Consider the following 24,144-nt stretch of genomic DNA (forward strand, 5'->3'; position numbering starts at 1 on the left):
GGAGTCACGGGCTCTGAGCGGCCAGGCGCACTGGAATTTAGCAAAGGTGGGGCCTGCAGTGAGGCTGGCAGGGAACGTCTGTGGGCCCCCTCTCCCGGGGCCAGGCTCAGGGTAGAAAGAGGCAGCTTCCCCAGGGGGCCACTGACAAACCTGGGCACAGGGTTTGGGCATACCTGTCCCCAGCGCAGGTGCCCAAGAATCCAGCAGGGAATTACAGACCTTGGGGAACCTTGGAGAGATACCCTGGCCTTGTTCTTGGGGGGTCCCCAGGCTCACAGGGGAGAACCCCCAAAAGGAAGCTGCCTCAAGTTTCTGACCCAGGATCCCCAGGTGGGGACAGTTCTTTCTGTGTCCTCTCAGTGTGGGGAGGGAGGTGAGCTGAAAGCTGACCCAAGGGGATCAGACACCCTTCCTCCAACCAGGACAGATCCCATCCCCCAGCCTCCTGACTCTGGGGGGCTGGCACTCTCCCTTCCTCTTCTTGGCTCCCTGGAGACCTTGCTATGTGACACTAGGCCAGCCCTTTACCCCTCTGGGTCTCTGTTCCCTCTCGTGTAGGTCTGGACCACGGCCTGGTATCTGGAAGGAAAGACAGATACATCACATCCAGGGCAGTTCAGGCCTAACACACAGTCAGCCTGTAGTGACCAGGCACGGGAGGCAAAGGCTTTAATGATCAGCTCTGCTCTACCACGCCCAGTGCTACTGAGAAACCCAGGGCCTGCGCAAAATCCCACAGACCTGCATCCAGTCTGAGGGCAGCCACTTCAGCTTTCAGATGGCCCCAGAAGACGGATCCATCCAGAGAGGGCTCACCCATCCCTGGAGGTAAGTCAGTCAAGACTGGACAACCTTAAGGGGCCTGAGGAGGGTCTGAAAGGAAATAGTATTAAATAAGAGCACCATATACTGAGCTCTTACGAGGTCCCAGGCACTGGGAATGTTACGTGTATTAAGAGAGCTGATGCTCACCACAGCCCTATGAGTCATTGTTCCCATTTTACAGATTAAACGAGTTTATCCAAACTTGTATTAAATGACCTGGGAAACTTTGAACAAATAGTTTTCTGGGCTCTACCTCAGACCTACCAAAGTAGCCACCTGGGACTGAGGGCCTGGCATCGGCATTATTTCATCGTGGTAAGATATAATTACATAAGACCTATCCTTTTAATGATTTTTAAGTGTGCAGTTCAGTGGCATTAAGTGCATTCCCGTTTATTATTGTACAACCATCGCCACCATCCATCTCTAGCAATTTTTCATCATTCCAAACTGAAATGCAATCTCCATTAAATACTAACTCCACATTCCCCCTTCCCCCAAGGCCTAATTCTGCATTTTAAAGCTCCCTCGGGGCAGCTCGGGTACAACCTGCTCAGCCCAACCTGGCCTTGGAAGCACCTGGACGTTCTAACCATCAGGGTCTCTCCCCAATCAAACTGGTCTGGAGGAGGGCACTGTGGCCCCAGCCTCCCAGAGAAAAGTTCATCCAAACAAGAAACTTGAAGCTCCAAAGGGTGTGACTCACCCTCATGGCTGGGAAATGCAATTTCACAAATAACAACCCTCTTATTTTTCTCTTTTCTTTCTTTCTTTCTTGCCTTTTTTTTTTTTTTTTCCCCCTGCATAAGATGTAAGCAAGTCTACAGGAATCAGGGCTGTTTTGGCAGCAGATTGTCAAGAGGAAGGGGAAGTTTGGTGGGTGCCAGAAAGTGCACTAATTACACCCTGAAAAACCTCTCCCAGGTCTTGTGGCCACACACCCCTGCCCATGAGCAGCCCGTGGGTATCCCAGGACCGCCAGAGGCCTCGGAGCAGCCTGTCCTCACCCTGACAGCTTGATTCCCACCACCACCTCAGAGGGTCACAGCTTTGTCCCTCAGGAGAGTCACACAGGCAGCTGCAGGTCTGAGAAGCAGGGCTAGAGCTCACTGCCTCTCCCCATTCAGTCTGCTCTGGCCTGGCCCCACGGCTGCTCCTGCTCCCTTCCCCCACCCCCAATTCAAGACGACACCACGAAAGGATGAAAGGACAGGGCAGTCAGCCGACCGACCTCACTCTCGAAAGCTACAATAGAGAAACTGAGGCCCAGCGAGCCCCAGGGGCACAGACCAGGGCACAGAGCCAGGTCTACAGGCCAGGAGTCCTGCTTGCTGGCTGGCTGGAAGGGCGGGTGGGGCAGCAAGCTGCTTCCTCTCTGAAACCCCAAGGAGCTCCTCGAGCCATGGAGGCGAAAGGTGAGTTGGTCTCCCAGCCGTGGTTTCCAAGGCCTGTGGGGATTGGATGGAGCAGAGACCTGGACACACAGAGCTCCCTCCCCTCTGTCTGTGGAACTGGGGCCTGGCCTCTTGGGTTTCCCACATGCAAAATGGAACATGGAGCAGGGAAGAAGGGCACACTTGATGATCCCTGCAGTCCTGCTTTTTTAAGTTTCAGACGCCTAGGTACTGAAAGACACCCCTGGATCCTGGCACCCAGAGGGCACTTAAATCAAGGGAGTACCACCTCTCCCAAGGCCTGCCATCTGTAGCTGGAGGGCAAGGCTGGGCAGGGCTTCCCTTCACCAGTCAGCCTCTAACTCTGCAACAGCCAGCCTGCGCCCCTTGGCTCTTCTCCCTCCAATTTTGCACTTGCTGTCCACTCCCCGGGGATGTCCAGTGGGTCCAAAGCCCTCCAGAACCTGGCTCTTGACCTGGCTCTAAAATTCTAGTGCTGTGGCCTTGAACCCATCCCTTCCTCTTGCTCAGACCTGGGCTCCAAGGGATGGTGTGAAAAGCATGGGTTCGGGTGCTCCTAAGGCCCCAGCCCCCTTCAGCAGCCTCTGAGACCTCTTGGCCTTGGCCTGTGCTATAGGCTGTGATGGGGACCACCCCGTGGCTCCCTGGCCCTTGCCTGTAGCAGCTCTGAAGTCCCTCTCTAATTTCTTTACACAGTGATGCCCCTCATCTGTTCACAAGCCTGGCTATCCCCAAAGGCAAAGATTCTGCAACCCTCCCTTGTCCTAAGAACCAGAATGTTTCTGCTGCTCCCTACGCCCATGACCGTCTGGCATGCGGATAATCACAGGCAGGAAGGTGCTCCACCTGACAGATGAGGGTATGGATGCCCTCACACCTCGAAGGATTTAGGTCAGGGTCTCCGAGTTCCCATGGACTAAGTTGGAGGGTGTTGTCACCCAGGATTTAGCTGCTCTGGGCAGTGGGTGAGGGCAGCCCCGCTAGCGTGTGGCTCTGGGCCATCTAGGCCCAAATCACCAGCCTGGGGGAAGAGACCATCCCTCCTTCCTCCCTGCGTCAGCGACCCCAGCAGCTAGCAGGAAGCGTGGGATCCTCATGCCACATGTGGGGAACAAAGCATCGGATTCCTGTCCATTGCTGGAACTTCTCCAAGGTTCTGGCTTGGCTATTGGAGAAAGTTAGACGGGAAGACACTAAAGTTTCTTCTGATTCTACTTGGATCAGATACTTGACTGGATCCTTTCCCTTTCTCAGTCTCTTATACCTGGCAGGAACACTATTTGGATGGGCATTATTGGTCCTAGAGTATAGAACTAGAAACTGAGGCTCAGAGAGGCTGAGTAACTTGCCCAAGGTAACACAGTCAGCGCATGACTGACAGAAGATTCACACCCCGATCTATCAGCCTCTTGTATTTCAGGCCCCACTCAGCCTTCAAAGCTCAGCTTCCTTGACAAGAAGGGGAGCTGGAGGAAAACACTAGGTGTGGACCATTCTCCTTGGCACTGAGGCCCTGCAACGTCATACTTCCAAGCCCCTTGGTCCTGGCAAGATGAGGCACCAGCTTCTCTGGGCTGCATGAAGTTTTGGGCCCTGGGGTTGGTGGTTCTGCTGAGAGATCTGGGACACAGAGGTAAAGATTTCCAGGGCTGACTCAGCTTGACAAGCTGTGTTCCCCCCGGACAAAAAGAGGGCACAGTGGGAGGGGTTAGGCAGGAGTCAGGGCAGGTGGGCAGAAGCATCCCAGGGCAGCCTACAGGCAGAAGAGACAGGTGCAAGAAGACAGAAGGGACAGCAGACAGAGGCGGGAGCAGCACTGCAGGGAAGGGCAGTGTCCTAGGAGGTCTGGCAGAAGCAAATGCTGAGTCCTGCTGCCCCCGGCATGAGACAGCTCTGGAGGAGGAACCCTCTGGCCTTAGTCCCTAGCTCTGTGGGGGTTCTTTCATCAGCTGAACAACTGCTTTCTTATCCCCAAAAGCCACACCCGTACACCCTCCATACACACGCACAGACACGTGCATGCACACACACGCACACACACATACACCCCACACTCCTCTCTTTGGGACAAGAAACCATTCATTTCACAAATGACTCCACCCCTCCTCCAAGGAGATCTGCACTTCTTCTATCCCTAGGATCTATCTGGGGCTCCAGCCTCTGGGGCCAAACACACACACGCACATGCACCACACACACCCGATACACACAAGCAGAGGTGGATGTAGGCTAGGCTCAGGGACAGAAGGAAAGAGCCAGTTGTAAAGGTCGGAGGTGGCTTCTGGGAAAGCAAAGCCACTCCTGGACCAAGGGTTTCCCCAGTTGTAGTCAGACTCCAGCTCGGCTTCTGTTTTCAAGGTCCAAGGCTGACCTGTGGGCCAAGGAGGTAGCAGGGTCGACGGTGACAGAGGTGGCAGCCTACCACTCAAGATCCCCAAGGGCACCATGGCCTCCTGGAGGCCCACTCATCAGGGCATACAAAACATGATTCCCTGGACATAGCAGAGCTCTATGAGAGATTCTAACTTATTTATTTATGTATTTTTTAGCCTTGCGCCCCACCCCCGCCCCCGGCCACATGCAGAAATTCCCAGGCTAGGGATCAGACCCAAGCCACAGCAGTAACCCGAGCCACAGCAGGGACAATGCCAAGTCCTGAACTGCTAGGTCACCAGGGAACTCCATGAAATTGTAATTTAAAGAAGCAGGTTGTGTTCTTCTCGGGAGGAGAGAGAGAAATGGGAAGGTCGGGGGGTGGAAGAGAACAGTGGCAGCAAGGACAGCAGAACACTCCCAGGGGAGACTGTCCCCCCCCAGTTCCTCCTGCTCCTGCCTAGCTCACCACTCACCTGGTAGGTGCTCATGTTTCACAGCCATGTGCCCACCGCCCCGCTAGAGCATAAGCACTGGGACAAAGCTGCCTCTCACTTCTAGACATATTCATAGAATGAAAGCAGAAAGCATGAATTGGAGAACCTGAGGACTAGAAGGACCCTGATATTTAGCCAGTCTGGGGTACCACTGAGGCTCGCAGCCTCTATAGCAGGGGGCCTTGATCTGGGATCCGGTGTTGGCATGAGGACACCATGATCCTTTTGAAATCACGTGTAAGTTCAAGTTCTGCACGTGCATGCACGCATGTGCTCTATGCATTGCGGGAGGAGAGGAACTCGAGCTGCCTTCAGATTCTCAAAGAAGGCCATAACCAAAGAAGGTCAAGAACTGTTAGGACACCTAAGCTCCTTCTGGGACATCTCTAGGAACAGGGTTTTCACTCCTCCTGCCAGTTCTTTAAAAGTTATCAAGCAATCCATAAACACTTCTGTGAGGTAAAACAAGAGGCTAGGAGACTGATGCAAGAAGTAGTCACAAGTCTGGGGATGGAAAAGGAGGAGAGGATTCAATTCATCCATCTACCCATCCATCCACTAAATGTTAACTGAGCACCTAGTCTCTCCCAGGCACGGACCAAGCCTCAGATGCTGGGATTACAAACTGGAAAAAGACAGGATTCCTATTCTCAGAGTGTTAAGAACATAGTTAACAAGACAGACACACATGGTACATATTTCACAGTGACAGCAGTTAAGATATGCTTTACTGGAAGCATGTACCACTCATCTGTCATGGGACAGACACCGGAGAGAGATGTGCTCCCCATGGCAGCCAGATAAAGCCTTCAGAGAAGAGACATCCAGAAGTGCCATAAAGAAGTAAGTTGGAATCTGTCAGGTGCACAAGGGCAGTTAACAGTTTTAGAAGCAGTAGAAGCAACAGCAAGGGCAAAAGCTTAGAGGAATGGGACTGCTTGGTGTTTCCCAAAACCTCAAGTGGACCAATATGGCCAGAGAAGGACAGAATAAAGATTATACATCACCACCACACACACACACACACACACACACACACACACACACACACACAACAGATTAAGCATCCTGAGAAGTGGGCTGGAGCCCTAGTTCTGCCACTGATTCCCTGACTCCCTCTTCCTCCTTTTGAAGAGCCTTGGTTTCCCCACCTGGACAATGCAGATGCTGCACACAGTATATGCTATGAGACAGAGGAGCTAGGAAATGCTCAGTGTCCATGTCCTCTGCCTCTCCCAAGCCAGGCCACCCTTAGGATTCATGTCCCATGGAGCCCCATGCTGGAGAGAGGACATGACAGGAAACCTGGGACCCATAACCAATGCCTACTACTCCTCAGAAGGTTTGGGATCTGAGACAAAACATCAGAGGCACTGAGACTTGACAAAACACTGTGGTTACTGCTTGCCCTGCACTGGGGCCCAGAGAATGATCCAGACAAAAGTCTAGTGGACCAGCAAGATAAGTCACAGAGTTGCAGTTGGGATGGAGAAGAGCTCTAGGTCAAGGTCTGCCACTGACTTGCTGGGTGACTTGCTAGACCTCTGTTTTCTCTTCTGTAAAATGGGAGCTATGGAGAAAGATGCAAGAATAAATCACCGCCAAGAGGAGGGATGCTATTCAAGGGCCATTTTTCTCCCCAGGCCCTCCTCTTGCTGCTGACGGCGCTGGCTCTCTGCCACTGCTAATTCCTTATTACTAATGCTGCCTGCTTTCCTCCCGCCCCCCTGACTCAGAAGGTCCACAAGGTGTGGTCTCCCCTCTGAGTCTAGGCCTTCCCAGTCAACTTAATTTGATGGAGGGAGGGTCAGGCCACCTCAGCCAACCGGCCCTCAAATGATGGTCCCCCTTGCCTGAGTCAGAGCTCAGCTTCCCAGGGTTGGCCAGAGGGAGAGCCGGGCATCCTCCCAAGCTCCCTGCTGGGCTGGAACTGCCATTCCTCCCAGGCCCTGGGGTATCCCCCACCCCCACCCCCCACAGACCACAAAGGCTGCTGGGAATAAACTTCAGCTCCCGGAGCCCACTTGGTGAGGCAGACTCCCACCCTCATGCAGATGGGTGGTTTTGTTCTGCACGTCCATGCTGGTGAGGCAGCCCTGGCTCAGCCACACCTGCGGAGATCACAAGTGACATATCAAAACCTTCAGAAGACTGTCAACAACTGGAGACCTTTTAAAGCAAGACACAGCGGTCACCCTCTAAGGATTTTAGAGTGCACAAGAGCCCAAAGCCCTGTCTGGTAAGCCTTGTGAGACTCTGCTGCCATTCTCAAATCTCCAAAGGGTGGACCAGACAGGCAAAGAGGAGGTGGTTCTGGGTAGTATTATAGCCCGGGGAGGGCACCTGGGTTAAGAGCTCCAGGAAGAGCCTCCCAAGGGTTGAAACTATCCAACAAGAAAGTGATCTGCTCCAACGGGACACCCCCTGAGCCTGCAAATGTTCAGAAGAACACTGGCAGGTGTTCTGAGCCAAAAATGTATGCCAGTCAAATAGGTATGGAAAATGCTGGGTTGAAGAGAAGTTAGCAGGACTTCTACAGGACTTTTCAGAGCCTTTACTCTGCTAGTGGGCATTGTGTGTCTCCAAGGGAAGAACAGTATGTTATGCTTCCCAAATGTATTTGATCCTAGAGCCCTTCTCCCAACCCCATCTTGACAGTAGGGCCACATCTTCAAGCCACGTCTGTCCCTGGAGACAGAGAGAAAGAAAATAGCTGCCCTAAGCATCTGGCCTGGAGTAGGACAGTCACATCTCCTTCAAAGGGGTACAGGGACTACCTGGGAGGGGCACTCAGCCTCCCTCTAATGCTCAACAAAAGAGTTATTATTTTTCTGGAGGTGGAGTCCCACAGCCCCCAAACTGCAGTGAATTTTATTTTATTTTATTTTATTTTTTGGTCACACCCACGACATGCAGAAGTTCCCAGGCCAGGGATCAAACCCATGCCACAGCAGCGACCTGAGCTGCTGCAGTGACAATGCTGGATCCTTAACACACTGAGCCACAAGAGAACACACTGAGCCACAAGAGAACTCCCACACTGCTGTGAATTTAAGTTCTAAACAAAACCTAGCAGGGAAGACCCTCATGCCACCCAACCCATGCCCTCTAAGATCTGCCTTCATTGAGTACCTAGAGAGAGAGAGAGGAAGGGCTCAGCCAAAGGCCTCATAAGCTTCTCTCCAAAGACATATCAGGGGCCAAAACAGGGGTTCACAGAACCCAGTTTCTAGACCCAGGGGCCTTTTTGAAAAATTGCACAAAGCACCTGTGTTTGCTTTGGCCTGGCAGCCTCACCACAAGCTGAGAAGCTGAGGAGCCCCCTCAAGTATCCAAGTCACCTCCTGGTGCTTGCTTCTGCACTTGCCCATGAACTCTGCCATCTCCCTCTCTGCTCCTCTCTCAGGGCCAGTGTTCCACTCAGAACCCTTGGCTTATCTTCAGCTTCCAGAGCTGAGGTTCCAGGGGCACAATGGGCTTCTGTGCCCCTATGTCCTCACCCCCCCACCCCCCGCCCAAACCCCAGCTGCATTCATGGTGTTTTGCTATTGTGGTGGGAGCAGCCTGGGGGTGGTGCGGGAGGGGGTGGGCTCTTGGCACAGGGACTGGTGCAGACAGGCCATGGTCAGTGGTCAGCATGCAAGTCACATCCACAGGCACTGCCACTGGGCCTGCCAGGCTTTGCACAGAATGGCGATGCTCCTGAGCCCCTGGGTCCCTTCATAGAGTTCCCTGGCTTACACATGACTTGCTTTGTGTCCAATGAGCCCCTTGGTGGCATTCAGGTGGGGGGTATTTTTTCTTGCCTTCTTAGCCAGTTGCTATTTTGGAGCCATATTAGGTCACCAGCTAAGCTCTGGACGCAGGAAAGGCCTGTCCCCAGAAGCACAGCTGGGGCTTCAAGAGGGTTTAGAAGGCAAAGCGGGTTGTGGGGGGTGGGGGGGCATGGTGAGAGTGAGCCTGAAGCCAAGAGAGGCTTCCGGAAGTCAGCAGGCACAGCCTTCCAGCCCCTCCAAGGAAGCCAGTGGCCCATGACCATAGGAGAAGCCCCTCTCACCTCCCCCGACCCAGTTGTCTATAGCACATCCTCTTCTATAGCTCTCAAGTCCCCTACACATCATCCTGGGGGAGAGCAGAGACTTGGTTTTACAGATAGGTAAACTGAGGCCCAGACAGAGACAAGAGGTCCTTCAAAGTCAGGTCACCAGGGATTTTTTTCCACCATTGCTCTAGATAATCTTTACAGTGGGCCCAGCAAAGGTATGTACCTCTGAGGGGGAAAATGAGGTAAGCAGCAGCGAAGTGACGGGAGGCAGGTCTTACTGAGAGCCAGCTGGGATCCTGGATGTCAGAAATTCCCAAGAGGAGACACAGGCTCACTCTCACAGGAGGCTCCTGGTGGCCCCAAACCCCCAGGCCCTCTTAGCAGAGACTCACATGGGGGAACAAGGCCACCGCAAGTTGGGAGCAGGGGGAGGCTAGCAGAGGCTGATCAGAAACCCCTACTTGATCTGTGAGTCATGGCCAACCTCCTGCCTTTGGGCTCCCACAGGACCCCCATGAAATCATCCACCATTCACATGGAATCATTGTCTGTCTTTTAATCTGGAGCCCCCACAAGCCTCTGATAGGATCCCCAGGGGCCCACACAGAGCCCAACAAATATTTGGTAAGAGAACAAACAACTGACAAGATCCAGGCACTGAAGAAACACTCCACAAACTGTCCCCCAAAGCCGCTGGTCACAGAAGCCAGTTCCCCAAAGAGGCAGCAAAGTCTCTTACAAGAAAGAAAGATTCCCAGCCAAGAACAATTCCTCACGTAGAGAGAGTGCTTTACGGTTTACAGAGTTCTGGCATACGAATGCTCTCACAGGGCACCAAAGGGTGCTTTCCAGACTCATCTGCCCCAGCTATGCCTGACCGGGCCCCACACAGGTCAACCAGCCCTTCTCTGCTGGCCTGGTGTTGGCCCATCTCTTGGCTTCAGGCCAGCGTTTTACATATCCATGTCTCCCCTAGTCAATAATGGGGCCAGAAGGGGAGAACTTCTGTCCTCCCCCCTCCATCCCCAGCACACTGGTGCCTACACAAGGCCTTCTCCCCCAAACTGTTAAGGATTCTGACTGTCCTGAAGCTAACTGGCATGCCCAGGTCTAGAAGGAAAGTGCTCCTCCCCTGCCCCTTCCCCCTGCACTTTTGCTGAGAGAGCTGCCAGAAGGAGAGTGAGTGAAGGCCACAGAAGGGTGTCTGCAGTTCCCAAATGAGGCAGGAGTAAGTGGGAGCGGGGCCAAGGAGGAGATCAGCTGAAGGGAGAGAGGGTGGTGTCCAGGATGGCTCCTGAAGACCTCTCAAAGGGGCCCGGAGGTTGTGGCAATCTGTGTATTTGTCTAGCTGGGGAAAGATGCACTGCCCCCTGCGACGTTGTAACTGAATCCACCCCAACAGGCAGATTTTGCAAGGGCAGCGGGCCCAGATCTCTAGAGAAGGTACTGGGCAGCTGGAACTCTCCCCCTATCTAGCCCCCTCCCAAGAGCTCAAGAGGATTTCCCTTTCATTTCCTTCCAGGCTTGGGAGGGCGGGGGACAGAGCAGTCTGTGGGGTCAAGCCCTCAAAAACCACTTCCTATATGGCTGGGGGAGGGCAAGAGGCTGGAAGACGTATCTGGGGGTCCCTGTGTAAGAACAGCAGGAAAAGCTCTCAGGGAAAGCCCCTGCTTTCCAAGGTAAGCTTCGGGTCAGGAACCACCGCAGTCGGAGGAGCAAAGATTTTAGGCCGCTCCAAAGGAACTCGGAGCAGAATCCACACTCTCCGTCCCAGCCAGCGGTGGCCAAGAGGGGGATGGGATTGGGCGTGGGAAGGACACTTGGAAGGGGCTCCCCTCACAGGCCGCGCCCCGGCTGTCTGGAGAGAATCCGGAACCCACCCGCCCGGCCAGGCCCCCGCTCCCGCCCCAGGCTCTCGAAGCAGGGCGTCTGGGGGCTGGGAGTCTGGGCAAGAGGACCGACCAGCTCCCAGCTCCTCCGGGCCGAGCTCAGCCGGGAGGTGACGCGCTCCCGGCACCCCGGGGACTTCGTGCGGCGACTTTGGCAGAGCTGAGCGAAGCCAAGCCAAGCTGGGCCGGGCAATACAGAGCCGAGCCGGAGCCAGGCCAGGAAGAGCCGAGCAGATAGGAAAAGCCCCGGAGCGGTCGACCGAGGGCGGGGGCGCGCGGGGGCACCCACCTCTCCGCGCTGCAGCTGGAAGAAGCTGTTGAGATAGCTGGAGTGCAAGGGCGAGCCCAGCTGCTCTGGGCGGCCCTTGCCGAAGGCCAGCTCTGGGGGCGCGGCGCCGGCGGGCGGCTCGGGCCGGAAGGCATCGAAGGCGCTCGCCTGGTGTGTGTCCTGCAGCGACAGGTAGACCCAGTTGAGCAGCTGGGCGGGTTGGTACACCGAGGCGGCGCTCGTGTCGATGGCCGACAGCAGGCTCATTTTGTGGCGGCGGTGCCGGCCCCCCCCACCCCGGCCGCCCGCTCGCGCCCCCCCCCCGCGGAGGGGCGGGCACCGGGGAGCCTGCGCCCACTGCCCGCCGCCTGAGCCCCGACGGCGACCGCCTGCACCCCGCGCACTGCCCACAGCCGCCGCCGCCGCCTCCCCCCGACTGCAGCAGCAGCGCGCGCGGGTGGAGGAAGGAGGCAGCGAAAGTTGGGCAGGAAACTTTTAGGCCCGCCCCCTCCGCGCCGCCCGCTCCGCCCCGCGATCCGCTATCTGCCTTAGCGCTGACCCCTTCTGCAGCCGCTCCCGGGGTGGGGTTTACAGAGGCCCTGCCCCTTCTGGGCCGTCCTCGTCCCCCATTGGCTGTCTCGTTGAATATGGAGTAGCGGGGCGGGGTGAGAGGGGGGAAAGGATGCTCATCTACATATGTAGCAGTGTGAGGGCCCGCCTATGGGCGGCTCCCTCTCATGCTCCGCCCACCCAGTGCGGCCAATCCAGCTCCCCCATCCTGCAGGAGACTGGCGCTGCCGGGGCCTGATCTCTGCCGTCTCGCTCTGCTCTTGGCTCTCTTCTGGCTCTCGTTCTTCCCAAATCCTTTTCAATTATTTCATTTTCACTTTTTTATAGGTTATTTTCCTTCTTTCCTTATACTCTCTCCTTTCCCTCAGACTAATATCTCCTGTGTCCATCATTTCTCTATCGGTCTCGTTTTCTTTCTCTATGGATCTCATTCCGACTCTGTCTCCTTCTCTGTCTTCTCTGCTTTCGTCTAGTCTGATGTGTCTGTCTCTCCGCTTTCCCTCCCAGACACACACACATACACAGACACACACACAATCTCCCTCCCCTCGCTATCACCGAAGGACCCTCCCCCTCCCACTTAATTCCTTCCATCTGCAGAATCGCTTTGCGGGTCGGCTCCTCCTAGGGGGGCCTAGGTTCCTGCCCCAGGAAGGACTCCCCGCCCCCTTCCCTCCTCTTCCCACCTCCCCCTCCTCCTCTCCCTTCTCCTTTTTCTGCTCAGGGTCTGCCTCACTTCTTGCCCTTTTTCGTCTGTCCGGACCTGTCCCTAACCCCACCCTCGTGCGTCTTCGGGTCGCCGGGATCCTAGGTGGGTCTGGGGGAGCTGGGGAAGACGACGGTCATTCACCTCCCCAGCACGGCCCGGCTAGTCCCTATGCCTGAGGGAACCCCTTGTGCCTGCCGCCGCCCCTGCCTGAAACCCCTGGGCCTCCGCCCCCTCAGAATGGGGTAGTCCTTGGGTGCGTGCGCTGCGCCGGCTCCAAGGACCTAGAGGAGAGAAGCCTGGAGGAGACACAAGTAATCTCTCCAACCCCAAACCTCTATCTGGAGACATCCACCTCCAGCCTGCCTTCCACGTTCAAGTGCCAGCTAGGCCACTTTCCAGCTGAGTGGCCTTGGCATGGCTCCTGACCTCTGTGAATAAACCTGTTTTCTCTTTTGTAAGATGGGGACAGTCACTGTCCTACCTCTGGGAACATTTGTGAGCTTACCAGTTTGAGCTTGGTAATCAGAAGATATTCTATAAAGATCAGCTCTCTGCCATCCTTTCCACAAGGATTTCTCGCACTAGCTGCATCAGTACACATCTGTGGATGCTTGAACCTAAAAGAACTTCAATGCTGACTAAAGTGCCACCCCTTCCAATCATGTCACCAACCAAGGACCACAAGGGTTTTTTATTTTCTGTCTCATTTGATTATGTTTTCAAAGGTTTTGTCTGTCAAACAATTTGTGATTTTTCATACAAATTACAGCGTACATACCAATCATATCTCAATATTTTTATTCATCAGAGACACATCTAAATAGTACTCTTAATATGTTAAACCTATTTGTTTAAAGAGAAGGTATACATTTGTTAGGAAGAAATGTGATAATCATTTACTTTTTGAAATATTTGGTGTCTTCTCTGGAACTCTGACACTGTCTTTAAGATTCCAAGGTGGGGGAGTTCCCATTGTGGCTCAGTGGAAATTAATCTGACTAGTATCCATGAGGACACAGGTTCAATCCTTGGCCTTGCTCAGTGAGTTATGGCTCCAGCATTGCCGTGAGCTGTGTTATAGGCCGCAGATGCTGCCGGGATCCCATGTTGCTGTGGCTATGGCATAGGCCGGTGGCTACAGCTCCAATTCAGCCCCTAGCCTGGGAACCTCCATATGTCATGGGTGTGGCCCTAAAAAAAAAAATTCCAAGGAAGGGGTTGGATAGAATTTGGAACCAGTGGTCTAGATTTTCCTTAAATTTTACCGAGAAAACTGCTAGCCAGAGAGGATACATCTTCTAAATGCACAAGCAGGCAGTTGAAGACCCTGAGGCTTCTAGCACCAGCCCAGACAATGCTCTCTGTCTCTGGCCCCTTCTCTCCTTCTGGGTGAGAGTAGTCCTGTTATGTTGAAGTGCTGACATTTCCCCCTAGAATGGGCTGAAATTTTCAAATTGCTTTGGGGCCAAGCAAGTACCACCAGGTACAGGGCAATAAACAGGTAGTGATGGGCCATGTGGAGAACCAGAGAACAACACGAAACCCTTCTGCCACGTTCTCAGCCTGAGACTAGGAGTCTGATTCCTGTTTAGAGAGATATCTGGTCTGGGGTTCCCTGTCCTTAAGAGTGATTTGATGCTGTGAGGATGCTTGTGACACCCAGGCTAGCCTCTGTTCCTTTACCTCCCCCCCTCATCCCCACTCCATAGTTCCTACACAGGGCCTGGTAATAGACAATAGATGATCCAAAAATGTTTGCTGGGTCATCCAATGGTTGGATGGAGGGATGGCTAAATTATGCTCCCCCTGAAACCTGAATGGCTTCTTTGCTTTTACACTTTTATCCATCCCCATGCCCACGGCACACTTGCTCAACATGTGGGCTCTGTACCTACTTGGTGATCAATACATTTGAGCAACTGACGGGCAGTTTGCCTGGATAGCTGCCGACTGACCTGAGATGAGGTGAAGCCACTCACCAGCCCCTCAGGTCCCTGAGACAGCACCTCCTGCACAATGGGGCATAAAAGGTGAGGGTGACCAGATGGATAGCAGAGGCTTGGGTCCCAGGCTCAGAAGTTTGCACCCAAACTCTACCTCCCTACACCCCGTCACATGCACATCATGAAGGCTTACATTCAAAATGTCAGAGGTCCTGGGAGTTCCCTTCTTGGCTCAGCGGTTAACAAACCCGATAAGGATCCATGAGGATGCAGGTTTGATCCCTGGCCTTGCTCAGTGGGTTAGGGATCCAGCGTTGCCGTGAGCTGTGGTGTAGGGCGGCAGCTATAGCTCCAATTCTACCTCTAGCCTGGGAACTCCCATATGCCATGGGTGCGGTGCAAAAAAAAAAAAGTCAGAGGTCCTATTTCCAGTCTTCACTTTACAGAGAAGAAGCACCAGGTCTCCCTTCCCTGGCCCTGGTCTGGCAGTCTCCCTTGTGGCCAGACACTATGCTTAGGACCACAGATAGGAGGGAACTCTCAGGTGAGGTTTGCCCCCTTCCCTTTCTGGTGACTCCCTCTACTCTGTGGTTTCCAGAATGGGACAACAGAAAGAAGACAGGATTTGTAGAAAAGAAACCTGGCCAAGTGGCTTCGGGCAAGTCTCTGTCCTCTGTAAACCTCAATTTTCTCGGTTAGTGATGGACACGATCAAACGAGGATGCAAACAGGAAGGTGCTTTGTTAGCTGGGAATAAGCAATCATGTGGGAAGGAAGTGGGGTATTAATAATTTCAACAAAAGTAATATTCGATTTTCCTGGAGTGGTGGTTGGAGGAGGGCACATGTAGGGAAGTGTCTAAAATTGCCCAGGCAACAGGTCTGATAAGTGTTTTGTGGAGTTTCAAGCCAAGAGCTTGGAGCTCAGAGAGGCAGGTGAAACTTTGGAAACAAGAGCAAGTAGAGGGTCTTCATGAGTCCCCTTTGGGCTTGAAAGACTTGCAGAGATGAGCAGAGGAGGAAGAGGGAGCTACACAATCCTCTGCAAATTGATGCTGCTTATTTCACTAAAAAACATCTAGTGATTTGTAATGCAAAGGAACCCCTAACCCTCTTGAACCCACTCGTACTCCATGTTTCAGGAATTAAACAGCAAATACTTACTGGGAAGGCTGACGCTGCTTCTCCTCTGGGCCAGGGCTGAACACTGGGCTCATTTGGGCGGTGTGTTGACACAAACAGTGTCAGTTTACAGCAGTGATAGCAAAATGGCAAATACTCTCCCTACACACGTCACTGCCCCATCCCCCCACCCAGGACAGAAGTCACTGAGCTTAGAGCTCCTTCCAAGACAGGACTCCACACCCCTTCTCAACACAACACTCTGCACCACCAGTAAGGGTGGAATTCACTCAAAAAGTGAAAACTATGTATTCATCCTTCCAGGGCCCTTTTGCACCTCTGTGGTGACTTTGTGCAGAATTAGAAAGAGGCTACCCTCAACCCCAGTGGGCTCAAATCCTGTGTAGAAGGCACCTTGCACATGCACACAAAATGTACCCCTTCTTTCGGAGGATGCAGCCACCTTGCTGCCAGGAAAATGGACTTGGCAAATGATAGCTAAACCACTAACCCCAGATATCACTGTGCAGCGCTCTGATGGGAAAAACAAAGGGGTAGTCTGACCACTCCAGGTCCTATCCACAGCCTCTTGACCAGAAGAGAACAAATCAAGGTGGGGAGAGCCATGAACCTTGGCCTCAGCAGCCACTGCAGGCAGGTTCAGAACTGTAGGAAGAAATGCCTGGATCTTTGGAGTCTGCCCCCTTCCTCACTCTGTGATGGTGGTAGGTTGACTATCCTTTGCTGCACAATTTCCACTGTGTAAAATATTTCCGCTGTTGCTTGAATCCCAAGACACAGGAACACACAGGACATTGACAGTCCTGGCCTCTGAAAGACCCTCAGAGAGTGCTTGCTTGGTTTCAAGGCTAGATTCCATGAGGTGGGTTTGAGGGGTACCAGCTTGGATATCAGAAACCTAGGATTCTCAACCCAGCCCTCTGTGTGGGGCCTGGAGCAAGCTGGCAGAAGTCTTTGGACTTCTGACCCCTGAAAGTCATAGGGCAGGGCTAGTAGGCTCCCTGCTACCTGAAGAAAAGAGATGGAGTGGACATGGTGTTTTCCTCACATAGAGACAGTGGCAGCAATGAATTTCCTCCTCTTCTCCCAATTCATATCCACTTTTCTTAAAAAATAAAAAGGAGTGGAATTCCCATTGTGGCTCAGCAGAAACGAATCTGACTAGTGTCCATGAGGATTCAGGTTTGATCCCTGGCCTCACTCAGAGGGTGAGGGATCCTGAGTTGCTGTGGCTGTGGTGTAGCCTGGCAGCTGTAGCTCTGACTCAGCCCCTGGCCTGGGAACTTCCATGTACCACAGGTTCAGCCCTAATAAAAAAAAGGAAAAAAAAAAAAAAAAAAGGAGCAAGCCATGTACATTTTACCAATAGTCTCTTAGCAACCTCAACCCCATGGAGAGAGCCCAGACCTCAGGGCTAGAAAGAAGATGCCTAGTGACTGGGGACCAGTGATGGAAATGTGAGCATATCCTCTTGTGGAGCACAAGGGGGAGCATCTCTGGGATGTGTGTGTCTTTAGGCTTGTGGGGCATCTGTTTGGAAGACGGGGGTAAAGACACTCACCGGGAGCTGAGTGTGCAGAGCTCTGTACATTGTATTGGGAAGAGGCTTATTCACATGGGAGGATGGAAGGGAAACTGGCTAACAGAGACTTTGGGAGGGGATGAAACTGCCCCTCCAGTCACCCTTGGCCTTCCTTGCCTCCTTAGAATCTTTCTGAGGCTTCCCAGTGGATAAAGTCCAAACACTCACTGGGCATGACATTCAAGGCCCTTTTGACCTCTGGCTCTTGACCACCTTTCTTCCCTAATTGCAGTGACAATCTACCCTCTAACCCCTATACCACATGTGTGCCCTGCCTTCCAACAGGATGACACCACTGACCTTTCCCCACTTAGGCCAGGTCATCCTCGGCTCCATGCTTTTGCACATGCTGTTCCCCTACCAGGAAGAGTCTCCTTTTCCAGTCTTCCTGGCAGGCTCCTCTTACCCTGCAAAACTAGATTGAAAAAATGACTTTCTCCAGGGTGCCTTTTGTCATCACAACCCCCATCTCTGCTCTCACACACACCCATTCACACCCATTAGATATGTTCTCTTTCCTTCTTGCCTATCAGGGTTGGCATGGGATTATGATATCTGTAAAATGGTTAGTCCTCCCTCCAAACCCCCTTCCACCCAGCACTGTCACTGACTGGACTATGAGCTCCTTTGCCTGACCCCGTGCTGATCAGAGCAAGCCCTCTGTTTACTTAAGGAATGAACGAATAAACCCAGAAAGCCTTTGTGGTTTGTAGACTCAGAGACAGGAGACTGTCAGATCTGGTCTGGAACCACTCAGAGGCTCAGAGGATTGCAGAAAGGCTGGGGGCTCTGGCAGGGAGAGTCGTTGTTCCCCAAGCGTCCTTGCCTCCCTCCATTTCCTGGCCTCTCTTGCAGTTGAGCTGGGTCCATGGAGCTCATTCTCCATGACAGGAAGGTGAGAAGAAGCAGTGTGGCTCTGGTGAGGCCGCTAGCGCAAGGGGAGGTCTCCGCATTTTCTCTCTCCCGTTCAGCTGGTGGGAAGTGAAAGATTCCAAGACAGAAGAGACCAGATCTCTAAATCAACATCGTGGGAGAGCCGATGAGGCAGACCTCTCAAACTGCAATGGGGGCTAGAAACGATCTTTCTGGGGTTCAGCCTCTGAGATGGGGGCTTGCTTGTTACAGCAATAGAGCCTGCTCTATCTTAGCTAACAGAGGGCTTCAAAGATGATCTGGTTCCCAAATCTCATTTTACCAACATGAAACCTGCCACCCAGAAGAAGAAAATCTTGTGGCTTCTGATTCTGTGATTTTTGAGTTATCCCCCTGGAAACTACTGATGGTGGTAGCCAAGTCTTCTGTTTCTGATGCCAACCGTCCCCCTCATCCTCAGCCTAGGCCCACAGCAGGGCCATAACCATAATCCCCACTCTGTAATATAATTTTTTATTTAATTGTTTATTAATATAATGAGTCTCTAAGAACAAGCCAGACAAAATGAAAACTCGGACTTTGACAACGCCTTATATCTACATGTGAAGTTGACCCTTAGCCAATCATCCAGACTCCCCTAACTGGAGATAATTGTATCTGGAATCATTACTCTGTGTTCTTCTTTAGAGAGTTTCGTCTCATGCTTTGTATTCTAAAAATATATATCTTTATTTTTTAACTTCTTTTAAAGAGTATCATACTGTTTGATATCTTTGTGACTTGCTTATTTCACTTAATGTAATACTGCTACATTTGATTTTTTTTTTTTTTTTTTGATCTTTTAGGGCCACATCCACGGCATATGGAAGTTCCCGGGCTAGGGGTCGAATCAGAGCTACAGCTGCCAGCCTACGCCACAGTCATAGCAACGTTAAAACTGAGCCATGTCTGTGACCTACACCACAGCTCACAGAAATGCTGGATTCTTAATTCAGGGATCGAACCCGAATCCTCACGGATACTAGTAGGGTTTATTGCCACTGAGCCACAACAGGAACCCGAAAATATGAATCTTATTGAGGAGTGCCACTGTCATTCATTCACTCGGATTTCTGTATTCTAGTCCATTGTGTGACGACAGTTTACTCAACCATTCTCCTGTTGATGGTTCTTGCAGTGGTGCAGCTGGGAGTCTTCCTGACATAACTTTGCAAGAATGTCTCTGGAGTATATACATTTGCTGCATTGTAGGTTCCGTCAATGTTCACCCTTCCAAGATACTGCTACACGTTTTCCGGCAGAAGAGGTCCTAGGGGTCCACATCCCCCACAACACCTGATTTCAGACTTTTTTATTTTGCCAGATGTGTGTGCAATTCATTCTCTTGACACTGTGACAGGCTCCCTGACCTCCCCTGGCCTCCCTGACCTCAGTTTCCAAATCTGCTGAAGGAAGTTGACATTCTCAGTGCCTACACGGCTTCCAAAGTGAAGTTGCAATGGAAAAGGGTGGTTTTTCATACAGGACACACAAAGTCAAGGTGCAGGACGGCTGGCCTTGCTCTGCCATGGTCTTGTCAGCAAGGGACAGACAGCTACTCCCTCCCAAGTCTCCAGGACCTGGCAGTTCTCTCCATTTCAGAGAACAGGAGGCTGAGACTCGGCACGTGTAGTCAGCACACTGGGATATGGAAGGCAAAAGCAGGCAGACTCTGAGAGCTCAGGGCTGGGACAGGATTCCAGGCCCACTCAGACTGGTCAACTCATCTGACCTACATTGAGGGGGTTTTCCTGTTGGCTCACAAAGTGATATTAAGTCAGGGGTATTGTTCTCTCTGGACTCAGCCATTGATAAAACAGAGAAAAACAGCTCCCATGATAACACTGATGCCGCCAGCCCTTCCTGCCACTTGCTTTCCTGGTTGGAGGCCTTCTCTTCTGTGAGCCTTCCTTTCTCTCTTTCCGGAGACTGTGATTCAGGCCAAGATGTCTTGTGGGGCCAAGGAACAGGGGGTGGGCTCAGTGCCCACCTTCAGTGGCCTCAGGGGGCTCCTAACTCCTTCTAACCTTGGACTTTCAGACTGTCAGAACCCAGAAGGCTCCTAGGCAGTGGTGTATTGGAACCAGCTTTTACCGACTCGCCAGAGCCAGTTGCAAAATGTTTACGAATTCTATAAGCCAGTTGTTGAACACAGTCATCATTAAAGATTAAACTATATAGGATTACAATTAAATAAAATACAAATAAATAACTTATAAAAACAGAGGTAATAAACACTAAAACTCATTGCATCCTAATTATTTGATTACCTTTTGTTGTTACCTAAAACACTGCACAAAATATTGTTTTGTGATGATTTTTTTCATTCATAAAAAGCATATACTTGGAGTTCCCATCGTGGCTCAGTGGCTAACGAATCCAACTAGAAAACTTGAGGATGCAGGTTCGATCCCTGGCCTTGCTCAGGGGGTTAAGGATCTGGTGTTGCCATGAGCTGTGGTGTGGGTCGCAGATGCGGCTTGGATCCTGCGTTGCTGTGGCTCTGGTGTAGGCCGGCGGCTACAGTTCTGATTAGACCCCTAGCCTGGGAACCTCCATCTCCTGTAGGAGTGGCCCTAGAAAAAAAAGGCAAAAAGACAAAAAACAAAAAACCGTATACTTATATACATACCTGGTGTGGCTGGTCATGGTATAACAAATATTTCTTTTTCTTTTTTTGTGCGTGTGATAAGAACACTTAACATAAGATCTACCCTCTTAGCAAATTTTTGAGCAAACAATGTAATATTGCTAACAATATAATATTGTTAGTTATTGTTCACTAAGCTGTACAGCGGATCTCTAGGACTTACCTTGTAAATCTGAAACTTTGTACCCCTAAACCAATACCTTCCCATGTCCCTTCCTCCAAGCCCCTGGCAATCATCATCCTACCCCCTGCTTCCATGAGTCTATGTTAGCTGCCTCATATAAGTGGTACCATGTAGCTGTCCCCCCAAGCCTGGCTTATTTCAGTTAGCAGGCTGTCCTCAGCATGAATTTCTTACATCACTGTTTGAAACATCTCTCAGCTGCTATCACATTGCTGCTCAAAATCCTCCAGTAGCTTCCACCACACTCAGAAAAAGCCCAGAGCCCTGACCCTGTCCGCAAGCCCTGCAGAATCTGCCCTCTCTCTCACTTTACTCATTCTCTTTCTGGCCATTGGCCTTCTTGCTCTTCTATGACCCTCGGCTTGTTTGCCCCTTAGTCTTTGCTCTAGCCATCTCCACTGCCTGGGCCACTTGGCCCCAAATATTTACCTGGTTGCACAGATGATTCAGGCTTCAACTCAAACATTGCCTCCCTGCTCATTTATTTGTCCACTTATTTATGGTGTATCTCCCCCCTGCTTCCCCTGCCCCATACCAGGATATAAGTCCCATGAAGACAGGGACTTTGCCTAGCACATGGCGTGTTGCCTGACCCACAGTAGAGCATCAATTCATGCTGGTGTATGAAGGCACTGACTCCAGCATGAGGGGGCAGCACTTGGTGTCTCCTTATAACTAGAAACTAGCTGAGGTTCTCTCTGAGTCCATTTGCAGAAAGTGAGGCAGGAGGAGGTAAGAGATGCCATAGGATCACTGAGGAAGTGAGCACAGTGAGGCATGTAGCCCTGGCTGCCTGACACCACTGTTCCCTGCTGTCCTGGGCTCTCCGGTCTGTAGCCAAAGGCTTTGTCCTTTGACCTTCTCTCAGGCCTGGCCCTGTAGGAATTCTGACTCTCCTGAAAGTTTAGCAGACCACTTGGCACTTTTATTCCTTTTAGTTTTATCGTTTTATTTTGCTTTATTGTGTTTTATTTTTGCTATATTTTATTTCATTGCATTACTTTATAGTAACGGTCCACATCTTCTATGTTCTGGTGAAGGCTAATGATACTAGCAAACCTGAGCTTTGGGCATTTTTCTCCTCCCTGCCTCTCCCTCTCTTCCTCCCCAGTAACAGCCCTCTCAGGCTGATTCCCCTCCCACTGTGCTCTGTCTGCCCCCTTACTGGGAGGAAGGCACTGTGCTCCCCAGGGTCTGCTGGGCAGGTTTTAGGGTTTGCCCCACCCACCCTGCATGCGCCCTTCCTTAAGGCCCCCTCCCTTGTAGGCCCTGACTCTAGAACCTTAACAAAAACTCCCTGAACCACAGCTTCCTTGTCAGTGCCTTGGGCATAAGGATCTATGCTGTGCCTACTTCCCAGGACTGAGAGGATCCAATTAAAACAGCAGATGTGGGAGTTCCGGTTATGGCGCAGTGGTTAACGAATCCGACTAAGAACCATGACTTTGTGGGTTCGATCCCTGGTCTTGCTCAGTGGGTTAAGGATGCAGCGTTGCCGTGAGCTGTGGTATAGGTTGCAGACGCGGCTTGGATCCCGCGTTGCTGTGGTTCTGGTGTAGGCTGGTGGCTACAGTTCCTATTCGACCCCTAGCCTGGGAACCTCCATATGCCATGGGTGTGGCCCTAGAAATGGCAAAAAGACAGAAAAAAAAAAAAAAAAAGCAGATGTGAGCATCCTGTGTGGGCTCTGAGGCTCTATCTGACCTTGAGCATGCTCCATAGTCATGAGCCAATAGTTGTTCTTACTTATGTCACTGGCCTTCTGTCCATAGGGTGACATGGTTGATTTTGAGCCCTTCCCACAAATTACCCACACCTCTCTAGCTGACATTTTTTTCTCAGCCATACTAAGACCTGGCCCTGCCCTCCCAGCCTCCGGGGCCTCCAGCGAGGCTCTCTGATGCATAGAGCTACTCAGGTCTACTCGCTTTCCTCCTGGATTGCCAGATTTAGCAAAATAAAACAAACAACAAACAAACAAGGTTGCTCAGATAAATTTGAGTTTCAGATAAACAATATTTTAAGTGTAGTATGCCCCATGTAATAATTGAGACATTCTTATACTAAAAAACTATCCGTTGTTTATCTGAAACTCGAAGTTAAGTGAGTATCCTCCTATATCTTATCTGGCAACTCTCCTTCAGGGGTTTCCTCAATTTGCCTTGGGTCAACCACCTAAATCGCACTCTGCTTTGGTTTCACTTTCTGAAAACAGGAAGCATAATAGATAATTCTCAAGAAAGTTACAAGCCTTAAACCAACAAACAAAATGCTTAGGAAAGTCCCCCAGAAGTGTGACTTGTGTACTAGGCTGAACAAATCTCATTCTCCAGCTTAAAACCCCTCACCACATCTGGAGGGAGGGCCTGTATTTTACACCCTCTCCCACGAAGCTTCCCACCCAGGTTTCCCCAATCTTGAAAAGCACCTACTCAATGAGATTTTTGGCACAGGCCACCCCATTTCCCCCAACTCTGTCCTCATCTGCCTGCATGCCCCCTTAGTCCCTGATGATCTCACACCAGGGCACTGATTTTTTTTCTCCTCTTGAAGTCTGCCCTCAGCCTAAGTGGTTAAGAATTAGGATGACCCTCTGTCTCAGTTTGCTTATGAAAATCCAGGTTCCTGCCTGTCATTCCTGTGTGAACGGCAGATTAATAATGCCTCCTTTCACTTTCAAAAATGGACAATATACTATCTGTGATCCATCACCACGCCTTCTCAGTTCCTTGACTGCCTCATCTCCAGGGACCATCACTTCCCCTGAATGGCAGTCCTCCTGCTTCCCCTGGCCACATTCTGCCCACGTCACTCAGAACCAGTCTATTTCTGACATGGAAAATGCAAGCATCTCTCTTTGACCATAACATCTCTTCTTCCACCTAACTTTTCTTACTCCTGTTTTTTCTTCTCCCCTTCCACATTGCAAGTCACGGTATATCTTGTCAATCACTCTAGTCAGCATTCCACTGGTCCTCTTGGCCTGGTAACTTACTCACCTGGAAAATTTCTAGTGTAGATTCATCCATCATCAGCCTTCTCTGGACTGGCCTAGACAGTCAACAGATGCTGGAGAACTTCACATAATCACAGTCTGAGGCCACTACATTCTTGGTGGAGGAAATGGCATCATGGAACAC

At 51.6% G+C, this 24,144-nt stretch overlaps 1 protein-coding gene across 3 annotated transcripts in view; it reads right to left on the reverse strand.

The window, feature by feature from the left end:
• The window catches only part of ZCCHC24 (zinc finger CCHC-type containing 24), a 64,575-nt gene extending 52,772 nt beyond the window's left edge, over positions 1–11,803 (reverse strand). The window contains exon 1 of one of the 3 annotated variants that reach the window (XM_021073637.1): positions 11,334–11,775. In XM_021073637.1, coding sequence (XP_020929296.1) covers positions 11,334–11,579 — 246 coding nt within the window. In that variant the 5' untranslated portion in view covers positions 11,580–11,775. Of the gene's footprint in view, positions 1–11,333 lie in introns of all 3 variants that reach the window. The other 2 variants (XM_021073636.1, XM_021073638.1) reach the window with 2 other exon arrangements.

This window comes from Sus scrofa, chromosome 14 (genome assembly GCF_000003025.6).
Source record: "Sus scrofa isolate TJ Tabasco breed Duroc chromosome 14, Sscrofa11.1, whole genome shotgun sequence".
NCBI classification, from domain to species: Eukaryota; Metazoa; Chordata; class Mammalia; order Artiodactyla; family Suidae; genus Sus; species Sus scrofa.